The following is a 22,447-nucleotide window of genomic DNA, read 5'->3' as shown; positions in this document are numbered from 1 at the left end:
TTATTATCTACAATACTATTATCTAATATTTCATTATTATTATTTTGAGATAAGGTATTAATACTAATTCTAAAACTATTTTCAATTATGTCATCTATTTGAGATGAATTACCTCCAAAAGAAGTAATTTTCTTTTTATCTCCCATTTTTTCCACTTTTTTACCTACAATTTCTTCAGTGTGCTCTTAGCCCTACCACTGAGCTTATTGTGGGAGGACCCCAATTTATGGCAGTGGAGTGGTTGCCCGCCCCTAACCACGTGGAGGTGGCAGGAGTACTAACTACTAACACTAAAGAAATACAGGATACATACACAGATGTTCTTACTAAAATAAATAGAAATGTTCTAACCTATTTGAATTTGGATGCCTGTTATAAAATCCTCCTCCATAGGGTTAACGTTTATATATATTACAACTAGTTGATGGGATCATCAAGGAGAGTTCGTTTCACACTTTCGTATGATTTCATGATTTGAGACCGTTAACGGGATTCTCTTAACGGGATATCAACAGATTTTATTAAAGTTTTGACGTCTATTTGTGTCACTTCTTCAGTAAGAGCTTCACTGATTTCTTGAACACTAACAATTTTTACCTTTATCTGGATATAAATGTAATCCTTTATATTATGGTCAATTAAATCACTAAAAAAGGATACTAAACGAGACCAAATAAAGATTTTGATATCTATGTTTATCACCATGTACTAATATAGTTTTCTTTCAGTGAGGAATTCACTATTTCTTTGCGTAATAATAATTACTATATATATTTTGATATAAATATTTTGATTACTATATATACTTCTGATACAGAATATAGATTCTTCTTAGATTACAAAATTCCTCATCCCATTCAAGAGAAATATAGGCATTATCAAGAACTACAACATTTTTGAAAGACCCCGCGACAAGTAAATTTTTGTGGGAACACATTTTTCAGGAATTTTAGATTATTTTTAATGGCAATAGTCCTTAAATTTTTAAATTAGGTCCGATTGAATGGCCTCCTAGACCACCAGATTTGTCTTGCCTGGGTTTTTTGTTGGGGCATCTAAAAAGTAAGATCTATAGAACACCATCCGTATCTTTAGAAGATAAACGTCAACTAATTGCCAACGAATATCTACTAATAACTCCGTAAATGCTCCGAAATGTGGAAGAACGTTTCGAACAAACCTTCATCATTGTATGGACGCCTCTTTCTAATGAATGGTGGTCTTGAATCCTCTTTCTAATAAGTGTATTGTTAAGGTATTTCGCGTTCTTCATCTAACCAGTTTTCATATTGCTAGGAAAACTAAATAAAAACATTGCTTTATCTAAATTTTATTGATAGCTTACACTAACTTATATCTAACTGATACAAATCCTCAATATTATCTCGCAGCACGCCCAACAATGAGTAAGATATACAAAAAAATGTTAATAATATCGAGGTACAGATTAAGCGCAGCAAAAATGTACTCTTCGGGAGAAAGACTGATCTTCCCAGCTCCTCCAATTATCAGTTGCGTACCAATTACCAAGTATATTGAAAAGACAACAACAATAAACGCTGCTATCAGTAACCAGAGTTTGTCATTTTGATAGAAGATGGCGGTGATGCCGAAACTGAGAATCACCAGAGATAGAGCCACGAGAATTCCAGATAAAACACTAAAATCTATTCTAGATTGGAAGGCAAACACAGTAAGTCCAAGGCATATGATGACGGTTGCACCTGCAGCTATGGCCACTACATCGATGTCATAATATGAAGAAATTGTACCCAAGAGGAAGCTTTCAGCTATTGTAAATATAAATAAGAATATAAGATTGGCCGGGTACTGCCTTCTTAGGTTCCCACAACATGCTAAAGCAATAATCGTAACTGGAATAAGTACCAATGCAATCAGTATAAGTAAAGGATTGCATGAAACGAATAATTTGGTTTTCAACCGGACGGTGCTCCTCTTCATTATACTTTACTTCTTGTTCGTTAATATTTAGACCAAAATTTTCCACTGTATTGGATTGAGAGGACAGGCAGCATCGAATGGACTCCTGGATCACCAGATTTGTTTCTTCTGGATTTTTTGTTGGGACACCTAAAAAGTAAAATCTGTAGAACACCACCCGTATCCTTAGAAGATAAACGTCAACTAATTGTAAACGAATGCCTACGAATCATTACGAAAATGCTTCAGAATATGGAAGAACGTTTCAAACAAACTTTTATCATTGTATGGACGCCGGAGGTCTTGAATCTAACCAGTTTTTATTACTAGGAAAACTAAATAAAAACATTGTCTTATCTAAATTTTCTTGATAGCTTACAGTAACTTATATCTAACTGATACAAAACCTTAATATTATCGCGCAGCACGACCAACAATGAGTAAGATATACAAAAAAATGTTAATAATATCCAGGTATAGGTTAAGTGCAGCAAAGATGTACTCTTCAGGAGAGAGACTGATCTTCCCAGCTCCTCCAATTATCAGTTGCGTATCAACTACCAAGTATATTGAAAAGAAAATAACAATGAACGCTGCTATCAGCAACCGGAATTTGTCATTTTGATAGAAGATGGCGGTGATGCCGAAACTGAGAATCACCAGAGATAGAGCCACGAGAATTCCAGAGCAAACACTAAAATCTATTCTAGATTGAAAGGCAAACACAGTAAGTCCAAGGCATATGATGACGGTTGCACCTGCAGCTATGACCACTACATCGATGTCATAATATGAAGAAATTGTACCCAAGAGGAAGCTTTCAGCTATTGTAAATATAAATAAGAATATAAGATTGGCCGGGTACTGTCTCCTCAGTTGTCCACAACATGCCAAAGCAATGATCGTAACTAGAATCAGTACCAAAGCAATCAATAGAAGTACAGGATGGCGTTGAACATATAGTTTGGTTGGTTCGTGGAATATAAACCAGCTGATGACTCCAGTTGTTATTGCTACTTGGAGTGAAAGTATGGCATAAACCTTTCGGATGAATCCTCTTCGTATTGAAGCGTCATTGAATTCAAAACCTTTTACTGTCTGTGCTTCAATGTCGTGACTATCTAAAAAATAATCATTTGTTAGTATATCTACAGTGTGGCAAAGCTAATTGGAATAAATTCAGTATTTTGTGAATTAGCGATTTTGGAAGTAAATCCCGAAACAGGTCGAATTTATTTTTAAATTATGATTTTTTGACATATATATCATACTAGTGACGTCATCCGTCTGAGTTTGAAGACGTAATCGATGATTTTTTAAAGGAGAATAGGAGTCGTGTGTTAGCTCATTTGAAAGGTAATTCAATTCTCTATTCAGTAATACAAACATTAAGATAATTATTTATACATTGCTTTTCGCTTAAATTAAATGTTCAATCTACCACCCACCTGCTTTTTGACACTCTTGGTAGTTTGATACTATACAAACAAGCATACATTTGGGAAATGTACCGATAGAAAAGGCTGATAAATAGAAATACCTAGGAACCTGGACTTCAGACAATAATGATCAAACAACTGAAATAAGAGCCAGGATAGAAATAGCAATAAATGCGTTTGTAAAAATGGTAACAATTCTCTGCAACAAAGACCTTAGATTAGAACTGAGAGTGAGAGCTTTGAGATGCTACGTGTTTTCAGGTACAGGAATATGGACTTGAAAGGCAAGGGCGGTCATAAGGGGGGGCCATGCCCCCCCCCCCCAAAGGTGGCAATGCACCTTAAATAAACTTGTCTAGTAACACAGGATAATGTTATGTTAATATATTTGAAATTATTTACTCTGTAAATTAATTATTTTGAATGGATTCACATACGGATTTTGAAATACCTAGATACTGCAATCTGTAATAATGATAATTAATCATAATGCCTGTCTCTTCAACTCTGGTTACGCCAATGCAAGTGCATCGCCTCCCGCGCGAATCCCGACACCGGCGACGTCCAGTGTAGAAACAGAAACATAAGAATGCCTATGTACATATTTTTTTATGGAAGTTATATCGTTGTGTATTGTGTAGAAATTTGAACGTTCTGAAGTATCTATCGTCTACCCGATATACACTATCGTATCGTAGTTATAGAGGTGACATAGGTGCAGTGCACTATATATATTGCCGGATTGTAATCATCATTTTATTCCAGGGTGACAGGTGAGTAAAAATCCATAGATAGGTTAGGAATAATTTTCTGTTTGCTAACGGAACGAATACATCAGCAATGAGTAAATAATACTCTGCAGTTTTCTCTCGTCCAGCGCAGATGTTCGCTATATAGGATGCTATTTCGAAATACAAAAGTTAATAGATTCCGATTTGAACGAAAAGTGACTGCAAATTATTATTAGGCTCAAATTAAAAAACCTGGGCATACACATCTCACGTTTGGCCGGAATCACAAATGTTCTTTTTTTTTTTCAGAAAATGAAGAGGGCAAACAATACGAATACGTTGAATTCGTATTTTTCTGTTGTTCCGAAGAAAGTAATTAAAGATGTGGGTGATAATGGGTCATCCCGGTCATCTTCCTCATCGTCTTCTCAACAGAATCTCGTAGTGCCAGAACGACTTACAACAGTATCAACATTACAAACATCAGTTAATAATGAAAATACTCTAAAGCAAGTCGCTGTAGAAAAGTCCAATGAAGTTAGTAACTACGACATTGGTCGAGTTGTTGATGGTTTGAGTGGTTTGGAAGACTTTCAAAAATATAATTATTTGAAAAATACGTGGGTTCCGGAAAAAAAACTACTCATTTCCATTTTCTGAACATAACAAAAATAACAAGTTAGTTAAGCGGTACTTGAGATACGATCATCTCCAAAAATATAACTGGATTGCGTTTTCGGACTTGAAGAAAGGACTTTTTTGTAAGCACTGTGCTATCTTCGCAAATTCAGGTGGTAAAAATAAAGCAACAAGTTTGCAAAGTTTGGTTACCACACCAGTTACAAAATTTGCAAAATTATTTGGAATGGATGGTGTGCTAGATAAACATAATACAAATCGATATCACATTGAAGCGGTTTTATCGAGCGATAATTTTATAAAATGTTACGAAAACCGATCTTTAGATATAAGAAATTTGATAGATAGTGCTCGAGCCAGGCAGATAGAGGATAATCGAAATCGGCTCAAACCAATCATTCGATCTATAATTTTTTTAGCGAAACAATATATACCTTTCCGTGGCCATAGAGATGACGGGCCATTGTTAGAAGAAAGCAATGTGACAAATAATGAGGGAAACTTCCGAGAGCTTCTTCGATTCAGAATCGAAGCAGGAGACAAAACTTTAGAAGAGCATTTAAGAAACACGTCATCACGTGCCACATATATTAGCAAAAGAACGCAAAATAAGTTGATTGAATGTTGTAAAGACGAAATTTTGTCTGTTATCGTGAAAAAAATTAGTGATGCTAAATATTACAGCATTATGTTTGACGAAACTACTGACATAGCACATGTTTCCCAAATGTCGATTGTTATTAGATACTTAGAAGGTAACAACGTGCGGGAGGATTTTGTGTCATTCATAGATTGTCATTCTGAGAACTATGAGCTCAGTCCCGATACGTTGGAACCGGTTTTGAATGGTACTATTTTAGGAAAATCAGTGATAAAACAAGTTCAAAAATTTCGTTTACCATTGGAAAATTGTGTAGGAATTTGTACAGACGGATGCAGCGTAATGACATCAAAACAACAAGGAGCCGTCCAAGAAATTCAAAAAGAAATGAATATAGCTGTACGATGTCCATGTTTCAATCATGCTTTAAATTTGAGTTTGTCGAAATCATCAAGCGTTCAATGTGTGAGAAATGCTGTAGGGGTAATGAAGGAAATAATATCTTTTTTCAAAGCCTCTTCTAAACGCAATTATGTCCTCAAACAAACATTGGGTGATCAGCTCTCTGGATTGTGTGAAACGCGATGGGTAGAACGGCACGACTCCATTCTGCAGTTTAAAGCATCGATTGAAAAAATTTTGCAAGCTTTGAATTTGATTTCCGAATGGAACGAAAGATAATCTTCCAGTAAAGCTAGGACGCATATACTTGCGATCTCATCAAATTGCAGCTTTATTATCACTTTGTTTTGTCTAAATGAAGTACTCGCAATAACGTTACCTCTGAGCAAATTATTGCAAACAAAAAATTTGGCTATAAGCTCTACACAGAATGCTGTTCTAAATACGCTGCTTGTTTTGAAAGACAAACGCAACAATGCAGAAACAAATTTCAATGCTTTGCTTAAAGAAATAATGCCATGTCTAGAAAATTTGAATATAGATTTATGTATTCCAAGAGTGAATAAATTCATGAAAAATCGACCTAATCCAGATATTCATTCCTCCACAGAATACTTTCGAATAACGATATATATTCCTTTACTTGAAAGTATCATTTCCGACATTGAGTGTCGTTTCCAGCAAGAAACCATGGATGTATTTAATCTGCAAATATGTGTTCCTGCTATATTAATTCATTCAAATGAAGATGACATCCATTCCACCGTAGAAATTTTGATTGCAAAATATGGAAGTTTGTTTGAGACAGTTAGAGACGTGCTGAAGTCAACTTTTATTGCAGAGCTACATTTATGGAAAATGAGATGGAAACACAGCAAAGAATGGGAAATTCCGAGCGATGATCTAAATGCTCTCATACAATGTGATGAAATGATGTATCCAATCATTAATAAAATTTTAAAAATATTGTGTACTCTTCCAGTAAGTGTTGCATCTGCAGAGAGGAGTTTTTCAGGACTGAGAAGACTTAAGAGTTGGCTGAGGGCCAATATGGGTGAAGAACGGTTAACTGGCCTTGCACTAATGCATGTCCACAAGGACATTGTTATTAACGAAGACAATATAATAGAACGATTCGCTAAAAGTGGAGTGAGCCGAAACATAAAGTTCGTCATGTAGAGTATTAGTTTTTTGTTTATAATTTCATTTCATTCGAGTTATTGTTATTTTCTCTTTTCAATATATAAAACATCCCATTCTGCGTTTTGTGTCTGTATTGAAATTGAGAGCTAATATCTAATTGTACAAAATGCCCCCCCCCCCTGAATTAAGATATATGACCGCCCTTGTTGAAAGGTGGACATTGATGCAAGAACACAAAAATAAGCTACATTCATTTGAAATGTGGTGTTACAGAAGAATGCTTAGAACATCATGGCCACAGAAGAAAACGAATACGGAGGTATTGCGAAAAATGAGCAAAGAATACGAAATAATAAGCACAATAAAAATAAAATAGTTATAATAGGGACACGTAATGAGGAGACAGCGATTATGAAATGTTAAGACTGCTAAATACAGGGACAGATAAGAGGAGGAAGGAGTATAGGAAGAAGGAGAGTGTCTGGTTGAATAATTTAAAGGACTGATTTAAATGTAGTTATATAGAACTCTTCTGAGCAGCGGTAGAGACAAGGTAATGATGATGATATCCAACCTCCGATTTGGAAACAACACTTAAAGAAGAAGAAAATTTTTAAAATTAAAAATAATTTGGGCGTTAATAGGTTAAAACGTGCATAGTAGGTTACTTAGAATGGAAAGAGACATTATGCTATTGAGACGATTATTATAATTGTAGAGGAGCCCAAGCGGGGATTTTTGCAGTTGCTCGAGTGCGTCAGATTATCATATTGGGAGAAACCTGGTGCACTGCAGATGTACCTCTACCATATATTAGCTCTTAACACAGGGGAGTTCGTTAAGGGGGGCCCGAAAAAAAATCTATCCTTAAAAATATTCGAAATTGTCAGATTAAGGTAAGGTAAGTTGAGGACATGTAAAACAGTGTATATTTCAAAAATCTGACGATTTGAGCGGGGCGTAAGGAAATGGGCGAGTTAAAAAGTTTCACAAAACAGCAAATAATTCGCGAAATGAATGTTAGATCGAAAAACTAAAAAATATGTGTTCAACATTTATCAAAACTCTATCGAATGATACCAAACATGACCCCCACGGAGAGGGGTGGGGGGTAAATTTAAAATTTTAAATACAAATCCCGCGATATTTCGCAAAATAAACATTGGATCGAAAAACTGCAAAATACACTTAATCAATATTTTTGAAAAATCTATCGAATGGTACCAAACACTATCCCCCAGGGAGATGGGGTTACTTTAAAATCTTAAATGGGAGCCCCAAATTTTTATTCCAGATTTGGATTCTTTACGTAAAAATAAGCAACTTTTATTTGAAACATTTTTTCAAATTATGGATAGATGGCGCTATAATCGGAAAAAACGATTGTTGGAAATGGAAAATTAAATTAAAAGTGGAAAGTCGCCAATAAAATGGAAAACTTTACTTAGTTTTTTTGGTTTTAGGACCTACTCTGCAGAACCCAATAGGTCCCCAAAGGGCTCGAGTGACTGCGCATTTAGGATACTTCGCTCCCCTACTATAAACAATTAGGTGGATATATCGAGTATATCAAGTAGTAAGTAAACAAATCAATATAAGTACTTACCTGGTAAAATAATAAATACTGTTTGAATAAATTTAAATATGTGTTTTTATCTGCTTACCCTGTTTAGTTTCCATTTTTACACTGTAATATGGCCTTTATCAACAACTTATAGTCTATATCACATAAAATATTTTAGCAAACGTATAAAAATCATTGGCAGTCCGATATAGTACTTGCAAATTTCTCTTGATATAAATGAATTGAAAGTTGTGGGGAATACAATGTGTAGATAAGATATGGTATGAACTGATTGATAACATAATGTATCTGGTTAGATTTGTTCATATCCGGTAAAGAAGCAGATGAAAAAGTTATGTTTGAGGTAAATTATAGTGGTTATACAGGATGTTTCAAAAAAGGTACCACCGTCTACAGGATAGGTTAAAAACTGAAAAATAAGTGGGGTTTACTTGGTAAAAAAAGTCCGTAACGCCATCCGTTATCAAGATAAAGGGCGAGAAGAAAAAATAGTTTACATATTTTTTAAGATTTTGTCGAAACGATTGGCAACATAGTAATGAAATTTTATACGAATATGTTTTGGAAGCTGATACATTACTTGAATTTGTTTTTATATCTGACTCTAGTCGATAAAAGGCACTTGACTAACAAGGTTCGTACCAAAGTATTATTCAACATAATTATTTTAGGGTAGAACTAGTCTCTATAAACTATACTCCAACTGAACTTAAACACCATTCAATTTTACACCAAAACGGTACTCTTGGTAACATACGATAATACGTACCCTTTTTGGAATATCTTGATTTTAAAATTATGAAGTAATAACCAAAGCTGGTATAAGGCATTATTAAGTTATTAATTAGAAAAATCACAAGAATATTAAAATAAAGACTAAGAAACTTATAAAATATTATCAGTTCAAGGCGTACTTACCACTTTTGAAAGCTCGTCAGGTGAGAAGAGCCGCGTCGAAACTCAAGCAAGCAATATTATTTAACCCAGCCTGAGAGACTTACACACCTCTTGAGACTGAAATTCAGCTGATACAATTAATTGCGGCGAAGAGAATTAACTCTTGTAAGCAGAGCAGATCCCTTCCCCTTCTAGACTATCCACTTTTTAAGTCAATGGACTCATATCAGCAAAGTCCTTGTCATGTGAGAGTGTTGGGTATAAGTGATTCCGCACGAAATCCTACCCCGCTCAATGCAGGTCAGCGTGCGGCGCTCTATTCTCACTGTCTTTAGTGACATCGATCTGTATTGGTTGCTCGGGCCTCGAGTTCCCGCTCTGGGCTACGTTCAGTTCGGCGACTCGAGGATATGTGGGCTCCTTTTGCTAATTTTTGGGTTTTGTTAGTATTTCTTTTTGTGTCTTGCACCTTTTGTTAATTTTGTTTGTAGTAATCTTTAAGTAAAAATGCTAGAAGTCTTGGAAGATATGTCAAATATACGCCTAAGACTTTATGTCGTAGGTATTTATATCATTGACTCATAAAAAATGTTGTTAATTTACTTCATTAGCAAAGTCCTTGATGATTTATTATGGTAGATAGGTAAATATTTTAGAAATATCCACTATCGTGATGTACTTCACAAACAGAAAATAATCATTCTGAGAATGCAATATTATAATTTTGCGAAAAGGGTTTTTAAATTCAAACAGATAAGGATTCCCCGAAATACAATCACATATAATTCTATGAATGTAGTTTAATACCATCTATAATCAATACTATACCTACTAATGCACTACTATAAATCTATCACTTTTGCTAGAGGTATTGGTTTCGGTAACTCTAGTTCATTCGCTTTCAAGATAAGCTAAGACGCCAGTTTCAGACGCCTGATTCGTGTCGTCGCAGCTTGTTATTGTTTAGAAATTAATTTATAATATAGAATAAATTAATTTCTAACCAATTAATTTCTTCGTCAAGCATCATCTTAAGGTTTTCTCAGAGAATAAAAAGTGCCGGCAAAAAAAATATTTACATTGCCAAATAAATCACCAAATTTGAGGATAATTTGCATGCGTTCTGTCTGCGCTTAGAGGGGAGGGTAGGGGAGGGGGATAGCGTACGTGCGACGGCAATTATCTGTAGTCTATGGACCGCTTGGCTTATTTAGGGTATTCTGCGCGTTTGCACTGTAAACAGTTGGCTTTGCGTGTATGTAGTCAGTGTTAAACTTCTTCTCATTTACTGCACCGCGTAAAGTTTAAGATCGTCAAATTCTAAATTGAACTGACAAATATGGGTCGAAAGAAACTCACAAAAGAGGACAAGGTTCGTGCTTTAACATTACTAGAGAAATAGACTCTGTAATTACCGTAGCACGTGATATTGGTGCTTCAAGAGGCTGCACCGTTCGGCTGCAACGTTTCAGTTGATAAATAGCCCCTCTTGAAGCACCAATATCACGTGCTACGGTAATTACAGAGTCTCCTTTCTCCAGTAATGATAAAGCACAAACCTTCTCCTCTTTTGTGAGTCTCTTTCGACCCATATTTGTCAGTTCAATTTAGAATTTGACGATCTCAAACTTTACGCGGTAGATGAGAAGAAGTTTAACACTGGCTACCCACACAAAGCCAACTGTTTACAGTGCAAACGCGCAGAATACCCTAAATCAGCCAAGCGGTCTGTAAACTACAGATAATTGCCGTCGCAAGTACGCTATGCCACCTCCCCTCCAAGCGCAGACAGAACGCATGCAAATTGTCTTCAAATTTGGCGATTTATTTGGCAATGTAAAGATTTTTTTGCCGGCACTGTAGGTGATGAGCCGTTTATCTAGAATTTACTGCAGTTTTTGGAATTTACTTTTGGGATTTTTTAATCACAGAATATATCATGCTGTCACTACGATGCCCTTATCAGCTGGTAATATTATTATGGACTCATCTTTTAGAGCTTCGAGCACCTCTTTACTACCGTTTGCTTTTGTGCTTTTCTCCCAGTTTCTTTTTACACAGTAATATTTTTTCTCATGTATTGATAGTACCCCTAATAGCACACGACGTCCTTTGGACGTCCAAAATAGGTCCATTTTTGGTCCTTACGTCCATGGACTATAAACGGACGTCCTTTGGACGTCCCATGTTGGACGTCCTTCGGAAGGAATAAATATGGACGTCCTTTGGACGTCCGACGTTGGACGTCCTTCGGACGGAATAAATATGGACGTCCTTTGGACGTCCGACGTTGAACGTCCTTTGGACGTCCATACTGGACGAAATACGGACGTTTTATGAACGCTTATATAATATATTGGACACATTATACCAATTACGGGATCAAATAGCAAAATAATTCAATAAAATATTAACTTACGCGTTAACTTTACGTTAATGAAATACAGTCAAACCTGTCAGTAACGGCCACTAAAATGAAAGAACTATTGGCCGATATAGAAAGGTGGCCGTTATTGCCAGTTTTTGTAGTCTAGATATACAGTAAAACTTGTGTTACTGGCCACCTGATAAAATCGGCCACCTGTACTAACGGCCGGTTTAAATATTCCCCAAACCAATTATATCTGGACTACAAAAACTGGCAATACCGGTCACCTTTCTATATCGGCCAATAGCTTTTTCATTTTTAGTGGCCGTTACTGACAGGTTTTACTGTAATTGGTTTGGGGAATTTTTAAACTGACCGTTAGTACAGGTGGCCGGTGTTTGCAGGGGGCCGGTAACACAGGTTTTACTGTAGTTTAAATCGAAAAGATTAAATCTTAATTCAAAATTGTATATACAATTATTACAATTATAAACAAACTATATAGTTTAATATCCAAAACATGTTTTTGATTTTATGTAATGTAATGAAAATCTTATTTGTAAATTATTGGTTACAATGTTTAACAATAGGAAATATTCAAGAATAAATAAAATAAAAGTTTAATCCTAACAACACAAAACATTCCAGGAATATAGGTACTACCGTTCTATTCCGTGAACATCTATCTGATTAAATTATGGGTGGAAAGTTACCACAAGATATTCTATGAACATAGTACAATGTCTTCCTGGAGGGGTAAAATTTTCCATTACAAGATTTTAAGAGAGGCCATTCGCCATTTACTGTTCAATTTGCGTTCATTTTCAAATTTGCCGCGCGAGTATCTATGTAGCGTCGCGTGGTCATTGGTCATCACATTTCATTTTCATCATAGAAGAGTTTTTCATAAGATAACCGATAAATAACCTAAAAATTTAGTAAAAATTTTGATTGGAAAAAAATGCATCGATAAGGGGGTGTGGGAAATGGAAATTAGTGTAGTGGCTTTTCTGCTGTACTGTCTGCTAGTCAAATCACACACTTTTTTCTATGCTGCTAGTTTTTGCTCTGGGCTCTGGCTGGATCTCTTGTTTAAACAATTTTGTAAGTATTATAAAATCCGTTTTCAATTTTCTTTATTCTTTATGAAACGAATCATTTATGCATGCATATTATTACCTGTAAATAGTACCTATTTCCTATTTCTTTTGATTTTTAATTGTAAAGAATAGAAAAATTACCCTTCATTTTAATTTTTTTTAGAATCAGCTGAAAGTGGCCTACAAAAAAAAACCAAGAAGGAAATGTATAGCCTTGTGGCTATGAAAGGCAAAAGAGAGATATAAAAAGTGTATTGGCTAGTTGGAAGAAAGTCCACATTGTCCATGCATAATAAGTTATTACTTTATCAACAAATATCAAGAAGATAGCAGGGTCACGAGCAACAACTTCATAAGTTCAAGAATATCGAGGAAATCCAGCTCCTCGATACTACTGGGCAAACTAGAAGATTGAAGAGGACAAAGCCTTTTGAACTAGTTTGAGTGATAGGTGATAGTGAAAAACGGAGCATAGTGCTTGTGTGCTGTGCCTGTGTATGTTAGAATAGTGCACGATCTTGTTAGATTAGATAAGAGACGCTATGGGGTAAGCTCTTCATTTTAAGAAACAGTAGTAATTTAGGTTAAATTAAAATTGCTCATTGGTCAGTTATGACCAGATTGTTTTTTTATGTTTGGCAAAAAGGACTTAAGTCAGAATTGCACATTGATAATGTTTTGATGATTTCTGGACCAGAAAAAAACTGTTGTAGATGTAAACTGTATGTACAGTAGAATCTACTACAGTACTGTAGAAATCATCAAAACATTATCGATGTGCAATTCTGACTTAAGCCCTTTTTCCCAAACATCAGAGAATTGTAATGTACAATAATTCTCCTATCTGCTTTTTCATGAATTTTGTAGGAGATGAAAAACCATTTTTAGGATCATCTGCTTTCACATGTAAATTTTGACATGTTTTGTAGTAAATAGATAGTTGAATTTACTACAAAACATGTCAAAAAATATATGAAAACAGGAGGTGACTATAAAAAAAGTTTTTAGTCTCTCTTACAAAACTCATGAAAAAACAAATCGGAGGTATGTCACATCAGTGACTATATCCAGGGAATGTCCAAATATAACCTACAGTCCATCTAATTTACTTACTGTTGCAGGTCATTATCTACGCCAGAGATCTAAGTTGACATAGTTGCCAAAGTATAAAAAGATCCTGAATCCATTTTAAATCAAATATATCACATAATTATTGTAAACGTGGATTATACAACAAAACAAATTAATATTCAATGTAAATAAGTAAAAACTTAAGAAATAGAGAACAAGAATTAAGTTATAATCTTTTAAGATTTGCAGTGCAAGAGTTTTTGCACTGCATTGTTAATAATTAAAAAACGGCTCCGAACTCTTGGCAAAAAGCTGGTAGGTTTCTTTGTATAAGTTTGTCTACAATAACAACTAAAAAAGTTGTCTGATACCTCGATTATTTCAAGTCGTTATAAAATTAGGTGAAATTTATATTTTTATAGTAGAGGATCTTTTTATAGTAAAGTAAATAATAAAAACAGTAAATATAATAAATAAAACAGATACTTATAGTAAAGAATATAAACAAATATGAAGTGTCATCACCGTAACTGTCAAATAAATGTTACCAATTTATTCTAAAATGTCACCTTCGTTCGATTACAGTTACAGTGTGATCCGAACAAATCTGCTTCATAAAAACGCTTTATAATCCATTTATACAAATTAAATGAAACATATTATTGTGTATTTCTTTAGGTTAACATTAATAGAAATCTTCAAATATTATTTCTACGCGTATATAATAAAATATGTCTAGTGGCTGTAATTCCATTGTACTCGGCAAAGTGATTCCAAAAAAGAACACACCTACCGCCTAAATATTTCAGTTAAAATAAATAACAGTTAGTAAATTAGACGAAGTATGTAGATATATACAGGGTGTAACAAAAATACAGGTCATAAATTTAATCACATATTCTGGGACCAAAAATAGTTTGATTGGACCTAACTTACCTTAGTACAAATGTGCACACAAGAAAAGTTACAGCCCTTTGAAGTTATATATATATATATATATATATATATATATATATAATAGCACTAAGGGCCTTAGAGGCCCATGGCTTGAAAAGTTTGTTTTTTTCTTCATTTTCACGTTTCTTTATGTACTGAGATCTTCTCTGGCTTGATATGTGATTTTTCTCCATTCCTTCCTGTTATTCATTTTTCTTTTCTGACCCTGTAGCACCATTCTTTCCAAATCTTTTTCGACCTCTTGCTTCCATCTATTTTTCGGCCTTCCTCTTCTCTTTCTTGAAGCTGTAGTGTAGTTTAGTACCATTTTTGGAGTCCTCGTGTTTGGCATCCTTTCAATGTGACCTCGCCATCTAAGTCTCTGTGCCTTTATCACTCATTTGAAGTTACAAGATGAAGTGATTTTTTCCAATATATCGAAAACTATTAGAGATTTTTTATTGAAAATGGACATGTGGCATTATTATGCATTATGTGGCAGTATCTTACGAAAAAACTATAGTAAAATTTGGACAACCCATAAAAATATTTCGGGGGTTTTGTTCCTTTAAACCCCCCCAAACTTTTGTGCACGTTTCAATTTAATTATTATTGTAGTACCATTTAAACACGTTTTAAAAACTTTTTTGCCTCTTATTGCTTTTTCGAAAAGTCAATTTTTATCGAACTATTTTGAATATTTGTCAAATCCACCACATATTTGTATATGGTTAAGTACGATTATGGAGACTTGGTAATAATATGCAGACTTATTTATGCTTTACATTTTTAGGTATATTTTGAACCATATTAAAAAAGAAGCCAGATCTCGATAAAATGTGCCTTATCGAAAAAATACAAAGAGGCAAAAAAGTTTTAAAAACATTCTGTTTAACTAATGGTACCTCAGTAATAGTTTAATTGGAACGTACACAAACATTTGGGGGGTTTAAAGGAACAAAACCCCCATAAAATTTTTATGTAGACATGTTAAAAAAGAAGTCGCAACTCGATAAAAACTGCCTTATCTGAAAAATACTAAGAAACAAAAATATTGAATTTAACTAATGGTACCACAATAATAAAATTGAATTGGAACGTACACAAAAGTTTGGGAGGATCTAAGGGATCAAGACCCCCATAAAATTTTTATGGGGTGCACAAATTTCACCATAATTTTTCTTTAAGATATTCCTGCCATAATACTGCCACATGTCCATTTTCAATAAAAAATCGCTAATAGTTTTCGATATAATCGAAAAAATCGATTTTCATTTTGTAATTTCAAAGGGCTGTAACTTTTTTTATGTGCATATTTGTACTAAGGTAAGTTAGGTTCATTCGAACTATTTTTGGTCCCAGAATATGTGATTTAATTTATGACGTGTATTTTTGTTACACCCTGTATATACAACCGATTACGCACCACCTTAAAAATTGGGCATTTTTGATGTCTCGAATTTCCTAAACCTGTTGTTGCATCTAAGTGATTTTTTTATAATATTCTAGCCTAGGCCCTAGGCTATAGGTTAAGTACCTCCTTACGCTTGTCATGCACGGGGAGCTATACTGTAATATATATTATATCACATCGCACTCTATAGTAATGAGTGAGCCTGCACATACGGAACCATTTGTTTCCTGTCTGCAGGCTCACTCATTACTATAGAGAGCGATATGATATAATGTACATATATTACAGCATAGCTGCCTGTGCATGACAAGCTTAAGGAGGTAACCTATAGCCTAGGCTATAATATTATAAAAAAATCACTTAGATGAAACAACAGGTTTAGGAAATACGAGACATCAAAAATACCCCATATTTAAGGTGGTGCGTTAATTTCTTGGAGAAGTGTATTGTAATTTAATGTAAATAATGTAATATCCAATAATTGTAATTTAATATAAGATGTAATATAAGTTCCTTAAAAAATATATTTTTTATTTCCCACGACATTAGATGGATGTTCGGCAGCAAGACATTGGACCAAACTGGGACGTCCTATGAAGGCCAATTGACGTCCACCGAACGTCCCTTCGGATGTTAAGTGGACCTCCATTGGGCGTTTGGCAACGTGGCATTTGGACCAAAATTGGACGTCCTGTTAAGGTCCAATTCACGTCCCCTAGAACATCCGGTTAAGGTCCAATTTACTTCCGATTAAGGTCCAATTTACGTCCGATTAAGGTCCCATTTACGTCCGATTAAGGTCCAATTTACGTCCTATTAAGGTCCAATTTACGTCCGATAAGGTCCAATTTACGTCCGATTAAGGTCCAATTTACGTCCGATTAAGGTCCCATTTACGTCCGATTAAGGTCCAATTTACGTCCTATTAAGGTCCAATTTACGTCCGGTTAAGGTCCAATTTACGTCCGATTAAGGTCCCATTAAGGTCCAATTTACGTCTTATAAGGTCCAATTTACGTCCGATTAAGGTCCAATTTACGTCCGATTAAGGTCCAATTTATGTCCGATTAAGGTCCAATTTACGTCCGATTAAGGTCCAATTTACGTCCGATTAAGGTCCAATTTACGTCCGATTAAGGTCCACTTTACGTCCGATTAAGGTCCAATTTACGTCCCCTAGGACGTCCGATCAACGTCCAAATTACGTCCGATTAAGGTCCAATATACGTCCCCTCGGACCTTAGATGGACGTCCAATGGACGTTCGGTAGCGCGACATTTGGACCAAAATAGGACGTATAAAGGACGTTCCTCGGACGAAAACGGACGTCCCTAAAGTCCGTGAAGTACGTCCATTGGACGTCCTTGTGCTATTAGGGACCTACTTGACTGACATTTTTTCAACTGAACCATTAGGTGCGTTCGGACGACCACAGCAGCTGAGTAAGCGATAGCTGTCGAAAGACACCGCTGGAAGTCAGGCGCTGAGAGATTGACTAAGCTTTTCCTATTACGCTGGATACAACCACTAAGCTGCTTTTTTGCTGACGAGTCAGCCGCTGTGGTCGTCCGAACTCACCCAATATGTCTAATTTAGGAGCTGTTATGTTACAGCATAATTTAGAACTTTTGACAGCATCAGGTTCTCTATTACGTTCAACTGTCGTTTGGATAGATTCGACAACTGCTGTGCTGTTGCATGGTATCTTATTTGGTTGTTGAATTTGTTGTTATTGAAAAATTCCAGAACAGTTCTTAAACCTTGAGGACTGCCCTGAATCCTTGCACACTCCCCTGCAACATCCACTTTTCCAACGATCTTTCAGTATCATGGACAGTTTGCCAAAGTTTTTTGCAAACAAAAAAAGAAACAAAAAATTACTTTTTAATATTTTTACTTTCCTGAAAATTTTGAATACATACATAAATGAAGCAACAACATTGCTGAAACAACTGGTACTATCATCTATACAAATTTTAAGACCTTAATATTCTACAGTAAGTAAATATAAATACATACAGAATTTAGCGTTTATTGTATATATAGGAAATATATATCTTAATACATAGTGCAACGATTAATAGCAACAATTACCACAACCTTAAAAATCAAAAATAGTTGTTGCTAAAATCGCAGTGATGTTTAATATTTATTATCAATATAACTTCTCCCAGTTACTTTATTATTTGTTACTTTCCCTTACAACTATTTTTCAAATATTATTTTACATATGAAAATATATTTTAGTGCATTTGGCATTAACACTAGAGATTATAGATTATTGTTAACTAACATGAACACCAATGTTTGAAATTGGTGACACTAACGAATATAGGGCAATGGCATTGACACCGTCTGTGTATAATTTGCAACAATTAATCAATGAAAAAAAAATTAAGTAAAATCCTTTATGAAAGGTGGTTACCAACGACCGTTCAAGAGATGAGGTAGCTGAACTTCTAATCGTTTTCAACTCAAGTTGAGAGTCAAATGGTGTCCGGGGCCTAATCACGTAATATTTACAACATCGATGTTACTTTTATAACAATTCTAGTCAATGTTTCCATGACTGTATAATTTTAAAGGGTTTTTACCAAAATATTTTCAATTTTTGTGGATTAGCATGTGAGCATCCTGTTCGGCACTGATGATGATCTGTAATCAGATCGAAAACGTTTTACATATGTGATGTAGCCTTTTTAGTGAATTTTAATAAATTATATACCGTTTAAATAATTTTACTTAAATTTTTTGTGATATATGGTATACAGCCAACTACAGGAAAACCTTTTTACTTGTGGATTTAATTCATTAATGATTGGAGTAGATGAAGAACTATACCGCTGAACATGTGGATGCTTTCACATATCTGGGCACGGAATTCCGTAAGTATGGGCCATTCCACGAACATACGCCTGTTTTGGATTACTTCGACAACGAATATTTTACTGTACAACATAAGAAGTACGAAAGTAAATGGCGCTAATAATTATTCCAATAAACAACAATGTAATTTGCAATTTACTTTCGTTCTTCTTATTTTGCACAGTAAAATATTCGTTGTCGAAGTAATCCAAAACAGGCGCATGTTCGTGGAATAGGGTATAGCGAAATTATTACACGTATTTCCAGTGGGAATCACATACTATGCTAGGTAATAAAAGATTGACGACATCGAAATTATTAGACAAAAGAATCAAAATCACTATCTATAGAAATAGATTAGACCTACCACTATGGTTGTGAAATGGGTAATGACAAAAGATTAAGTCCAACCCATGTAATTTGAGAAAAAGATACTGAGAAAGGTATATGGACCGGTACAAGAAAAAGACGGCACATGGAGATTCAGAAAAAACGGCGAGATTAATTAATTGAATGAATGAATATTGTAATATTTGTGAAAAGACTGTCACGGCATTCAAAAATAGACAAAGGAGGGCGTAGAACAAGATGGTTGGATGACGTGGAAGATGATTATGAAAACCATGAATATAAGACAATGGAAGAGAAGGGCACAAAATAGATCTGAATGGAAGGACATAGCCAGATAGGTAAAGACCCATCCAGTGGCATGATACCAAAAGAACAAGAAAGTACATATGAAAACAATTTTAGAAGATTTGATGTAATGTCTCATTAGTTTTTTTTAATTACACCCTTATTTTAAAGGGTATTTGATAAAAGAGAAAGAATACAAAATAAAAATATAGGGAAGACAGATGACATAAGAAGTAGATACGCACATAAAACCAGAAAATAGACAAAGCACCTATATAACTACCGATTAGGTTCGGTTAGGCTTAGAAAGGGTTATGCAACTATTAAAGCGTACAAAATACAAAAGATTATGCAGAAAAAACTGTACAGAATACAAAACTGTACCAAGAAACAAATATAAAACAGTAACTGTACTGCGTTTCAAACGTTAGAATCAGTATGGTTGTTAGTGCCAGAGTGTTTGCCATATTTAGCCCATTCTGTGAATTATCATAAATAAATCCATCTTTTGTATTCCACAGCAGTTAACAGCGAAAATCCTGAACAAGTAGGTACCTGCATAATACTACCTTTCACAGCCGCTGCCATGAAAAGCGGCTACGTTGTCAAGAAAATTCTCATTTAGTTTGCATGGCCCTACCCTTCGTACACTGAATAGCATGCCTGAAATACGTTGTAGACAGGTGAGGAGTATTTAAAATACGCAGAGAAAGAAGACATTTTTCTTCGCGCAAATAACAAACGGTGTCAATTGCCATCTACACATTGATAGAAATATTCAAACCTTGTTTACTACAACATCAATTTTATTAAACAACAACTTAACACAAGGTTTAAATATCAAAGCAATTGTTATGTAAGGTTAAAGGGTAAAAAAGCACTGTGTTTGATTCCCAAAAATGCCAGCAGTCTTTTATATTTCTTTCCTTAGGATCATACCTCCATTTCCTTTGCACTGTCTTAATTTACAATAATAATACGTGATACCATTTTTAAATACATTAGGGATTTACTGTCCCCATTTTTGATACCAATGTACTATAAATTGACACTACTCTGAGCAATCATATTTTATTTATATCAATTTTGCACATTTATTTTGTGAAAAATTTGCATAATTTTTAAAAATCTACATAATTCATAAAAAGAAACGTCCATTAGCTGGTATCTATCCGTTATAGACACTTATTCTATTCTGAAAACAAGGAACATCATAATATTCCGAATATGCATATAATGCGCATGCGCCTCTTTCTATCAAACGTCATTCATAGAATTTGACAGTTCTGTACCTAACAGCACACATTTGGTTTTGAATGATGTTTTAAAGCTGCATAATATATCGGTATTTGGTTTTTTTAGTCCAATTTTGGATCAATTGCTATCCGTTTTGCTATCAATTTTTTTTTACTGGATTGCGATGTATAGTGTATAATTGGACACTACGCGCTAGTGCCAAGCCGTCATTGCGTTCTGTCAATTGTCAGGCATTTTGTTCAGATACCAGATGGCTGTTCTGCGATAGTTACATAGGTTACTATGTTTATCTTTCAAGCTACTGATCAGTGTTTATTTGCCGATCAAAACATTGTCTTTTACAACATTGCAATGTTTAGTGTATAGGGCTTTTCATCGATTGTCATTTGTTTCGAGCTTCTGTCATGTGTCACATAATATTAATATATCTACGTCATACGTCTTTGGTTTGTGTCAAGGTATATACCAATAACGTATGACGTAGATATATTAATATTATGTGACACATGACAGAAGCTCGAAACAAATGACTGTGAATGAAAAGCCCTATTAACGTTTGACACTTGACAATATACGGCACACAAGCAATCAGTGCAACACACAAGTAATCATTATTAAGTTAAGTAATATTACTATTGAAGTTTATTATTGCCTTCCATGTCTTTCGATCCTGTACCGCTACTTCCCATCGTCTCACTCCTATTTTCTCCAGATCCTCTCTTTCCACCTTTTTCTATGCCGTCCTATAGACCTTCTCCCCCCTGGTCTGTTATTTGCATTAAGGGGCTATCCTAGTGTAAAAGTACGAGATTCATATACTTGTGTGGGAATTTCTATAATAAAAAGTACTGCACCAATTGTTTTGAAAATTTGCATGAGCATTTACTATAAAAAGAAGTACATGTAAAACAATTTTCATAAAAAAATATTGAAAATTAAACGATTTATGTGCCATCTACTGGCACCCTGAAAATAAAAACATGGCTCCACTGCTGCAGTGATTGGGACTAAAATAGATCGTGAAACATAAAATTTCAAAGTTATTATTGAAATATAAGTTATTTTCTATACCAGGGGTCGGCAACCTTTTTCGGATGGCGGGCCATGTTCAAAATAAAAATTTTTATGCGGGCCGCATATTCAAATGTAGCTTAAATAGTCTTCTTCTTCAGTCTGTTTGCATCCATCCCTGGACAAAGGTCTCCCCATGAGTCATTCACTTTTCTCTGTTTTATGCTATTTAGTGCCAGTTTTTACCCATTTTTGCTTTGACGTCGTCTAGCCATCGTTTTTGTGGATTTGCTTTAGTATGATCGGGCTCGTGTGGTCTCCAATGTATATTGTTTCGCGTCCACATTCCATTGCTTTGTCATGGCGTTCCATTTTATTTGCGCAATTTTTCTAATTACATCTTCCACCTTC

General features: G+C 34.8%; 2 protein-coding genes and 1 long non-coding RNA gene across 3 annotated transcripts; 1 reads left to right on the top strand and 2 right to left on the bottom strand.

The window, feature by feature from the left end:
- Positions 1–1,314: 1,314 nt before the first annotated feature.
- Positions 1,315–1,962, bottom strand: LOC126887320 (protein lifeguard 1-like). Its single transcript, XM_050654752.1, has one exon. It carries the CDS (start codon positions 1,960–1,962, stop codon positions 1,381–1,383), a length of 582 nt encoding a protein of 193 aa, XP_050510709.1. The 3' UTR covers positions 1,315–1,380.
- Positions 1,963–2,289: 327 nt separating this feature from the next.
- Positions 2,290–8,726, bottom strand: LOC126887319 (protein lifeguard 1-like). Its single transcript, XM_050654751.1, has 2 exons — positions 8,561–8,726; positions 2,290–3,062 (listed from the first exon to the last, which is right to left on the bottom strand). The coding sequence occupies exons 1-2, from the start codon at positions 8,574–8,576 to the stop codon at positions 2,356–2,358; spliced, it is 723 nt and encodes a 240-aa protein (XP_050510708.1). The 5' UTR covers positions 8,577–8,726; the 3' UTR covers positions 2,290–2,355.
- A 2,748-nt stretch (positions 8,727–11,474) lies between these two features.
- On the top strand, positions 11,475–14,684 carry LOC126887318 (uncharacterized). Its single transcript, XR_007699012.1, has 2 exons — positions 11,475–12,850; positions 13,010–14,684. It is a non-coding gene; the product is annotated as an uncharacterized LOC126887318 (long non-coding RNA).
- Positions 14,685–22,447: the final 7,763 nt, after the last annotated feature.

Source organism: Diabrotica virgifera, chromosome 6 (genome assembly GCF_917563875.1).
Source record: "Diabrotica virgifera virgifera chromosome 6, PGI_DIABVI_V3a".
NCBI classification, from domain to species: Eukaryota; Metazoa; Arthropoda; class Insecta; order Coleoptera; family Chrysomelidae; genus Diabrotica; species Diabrotica virgifera.
This window is presented reverse-complemented; position numbering and strand designations above follow the sequence as displayed.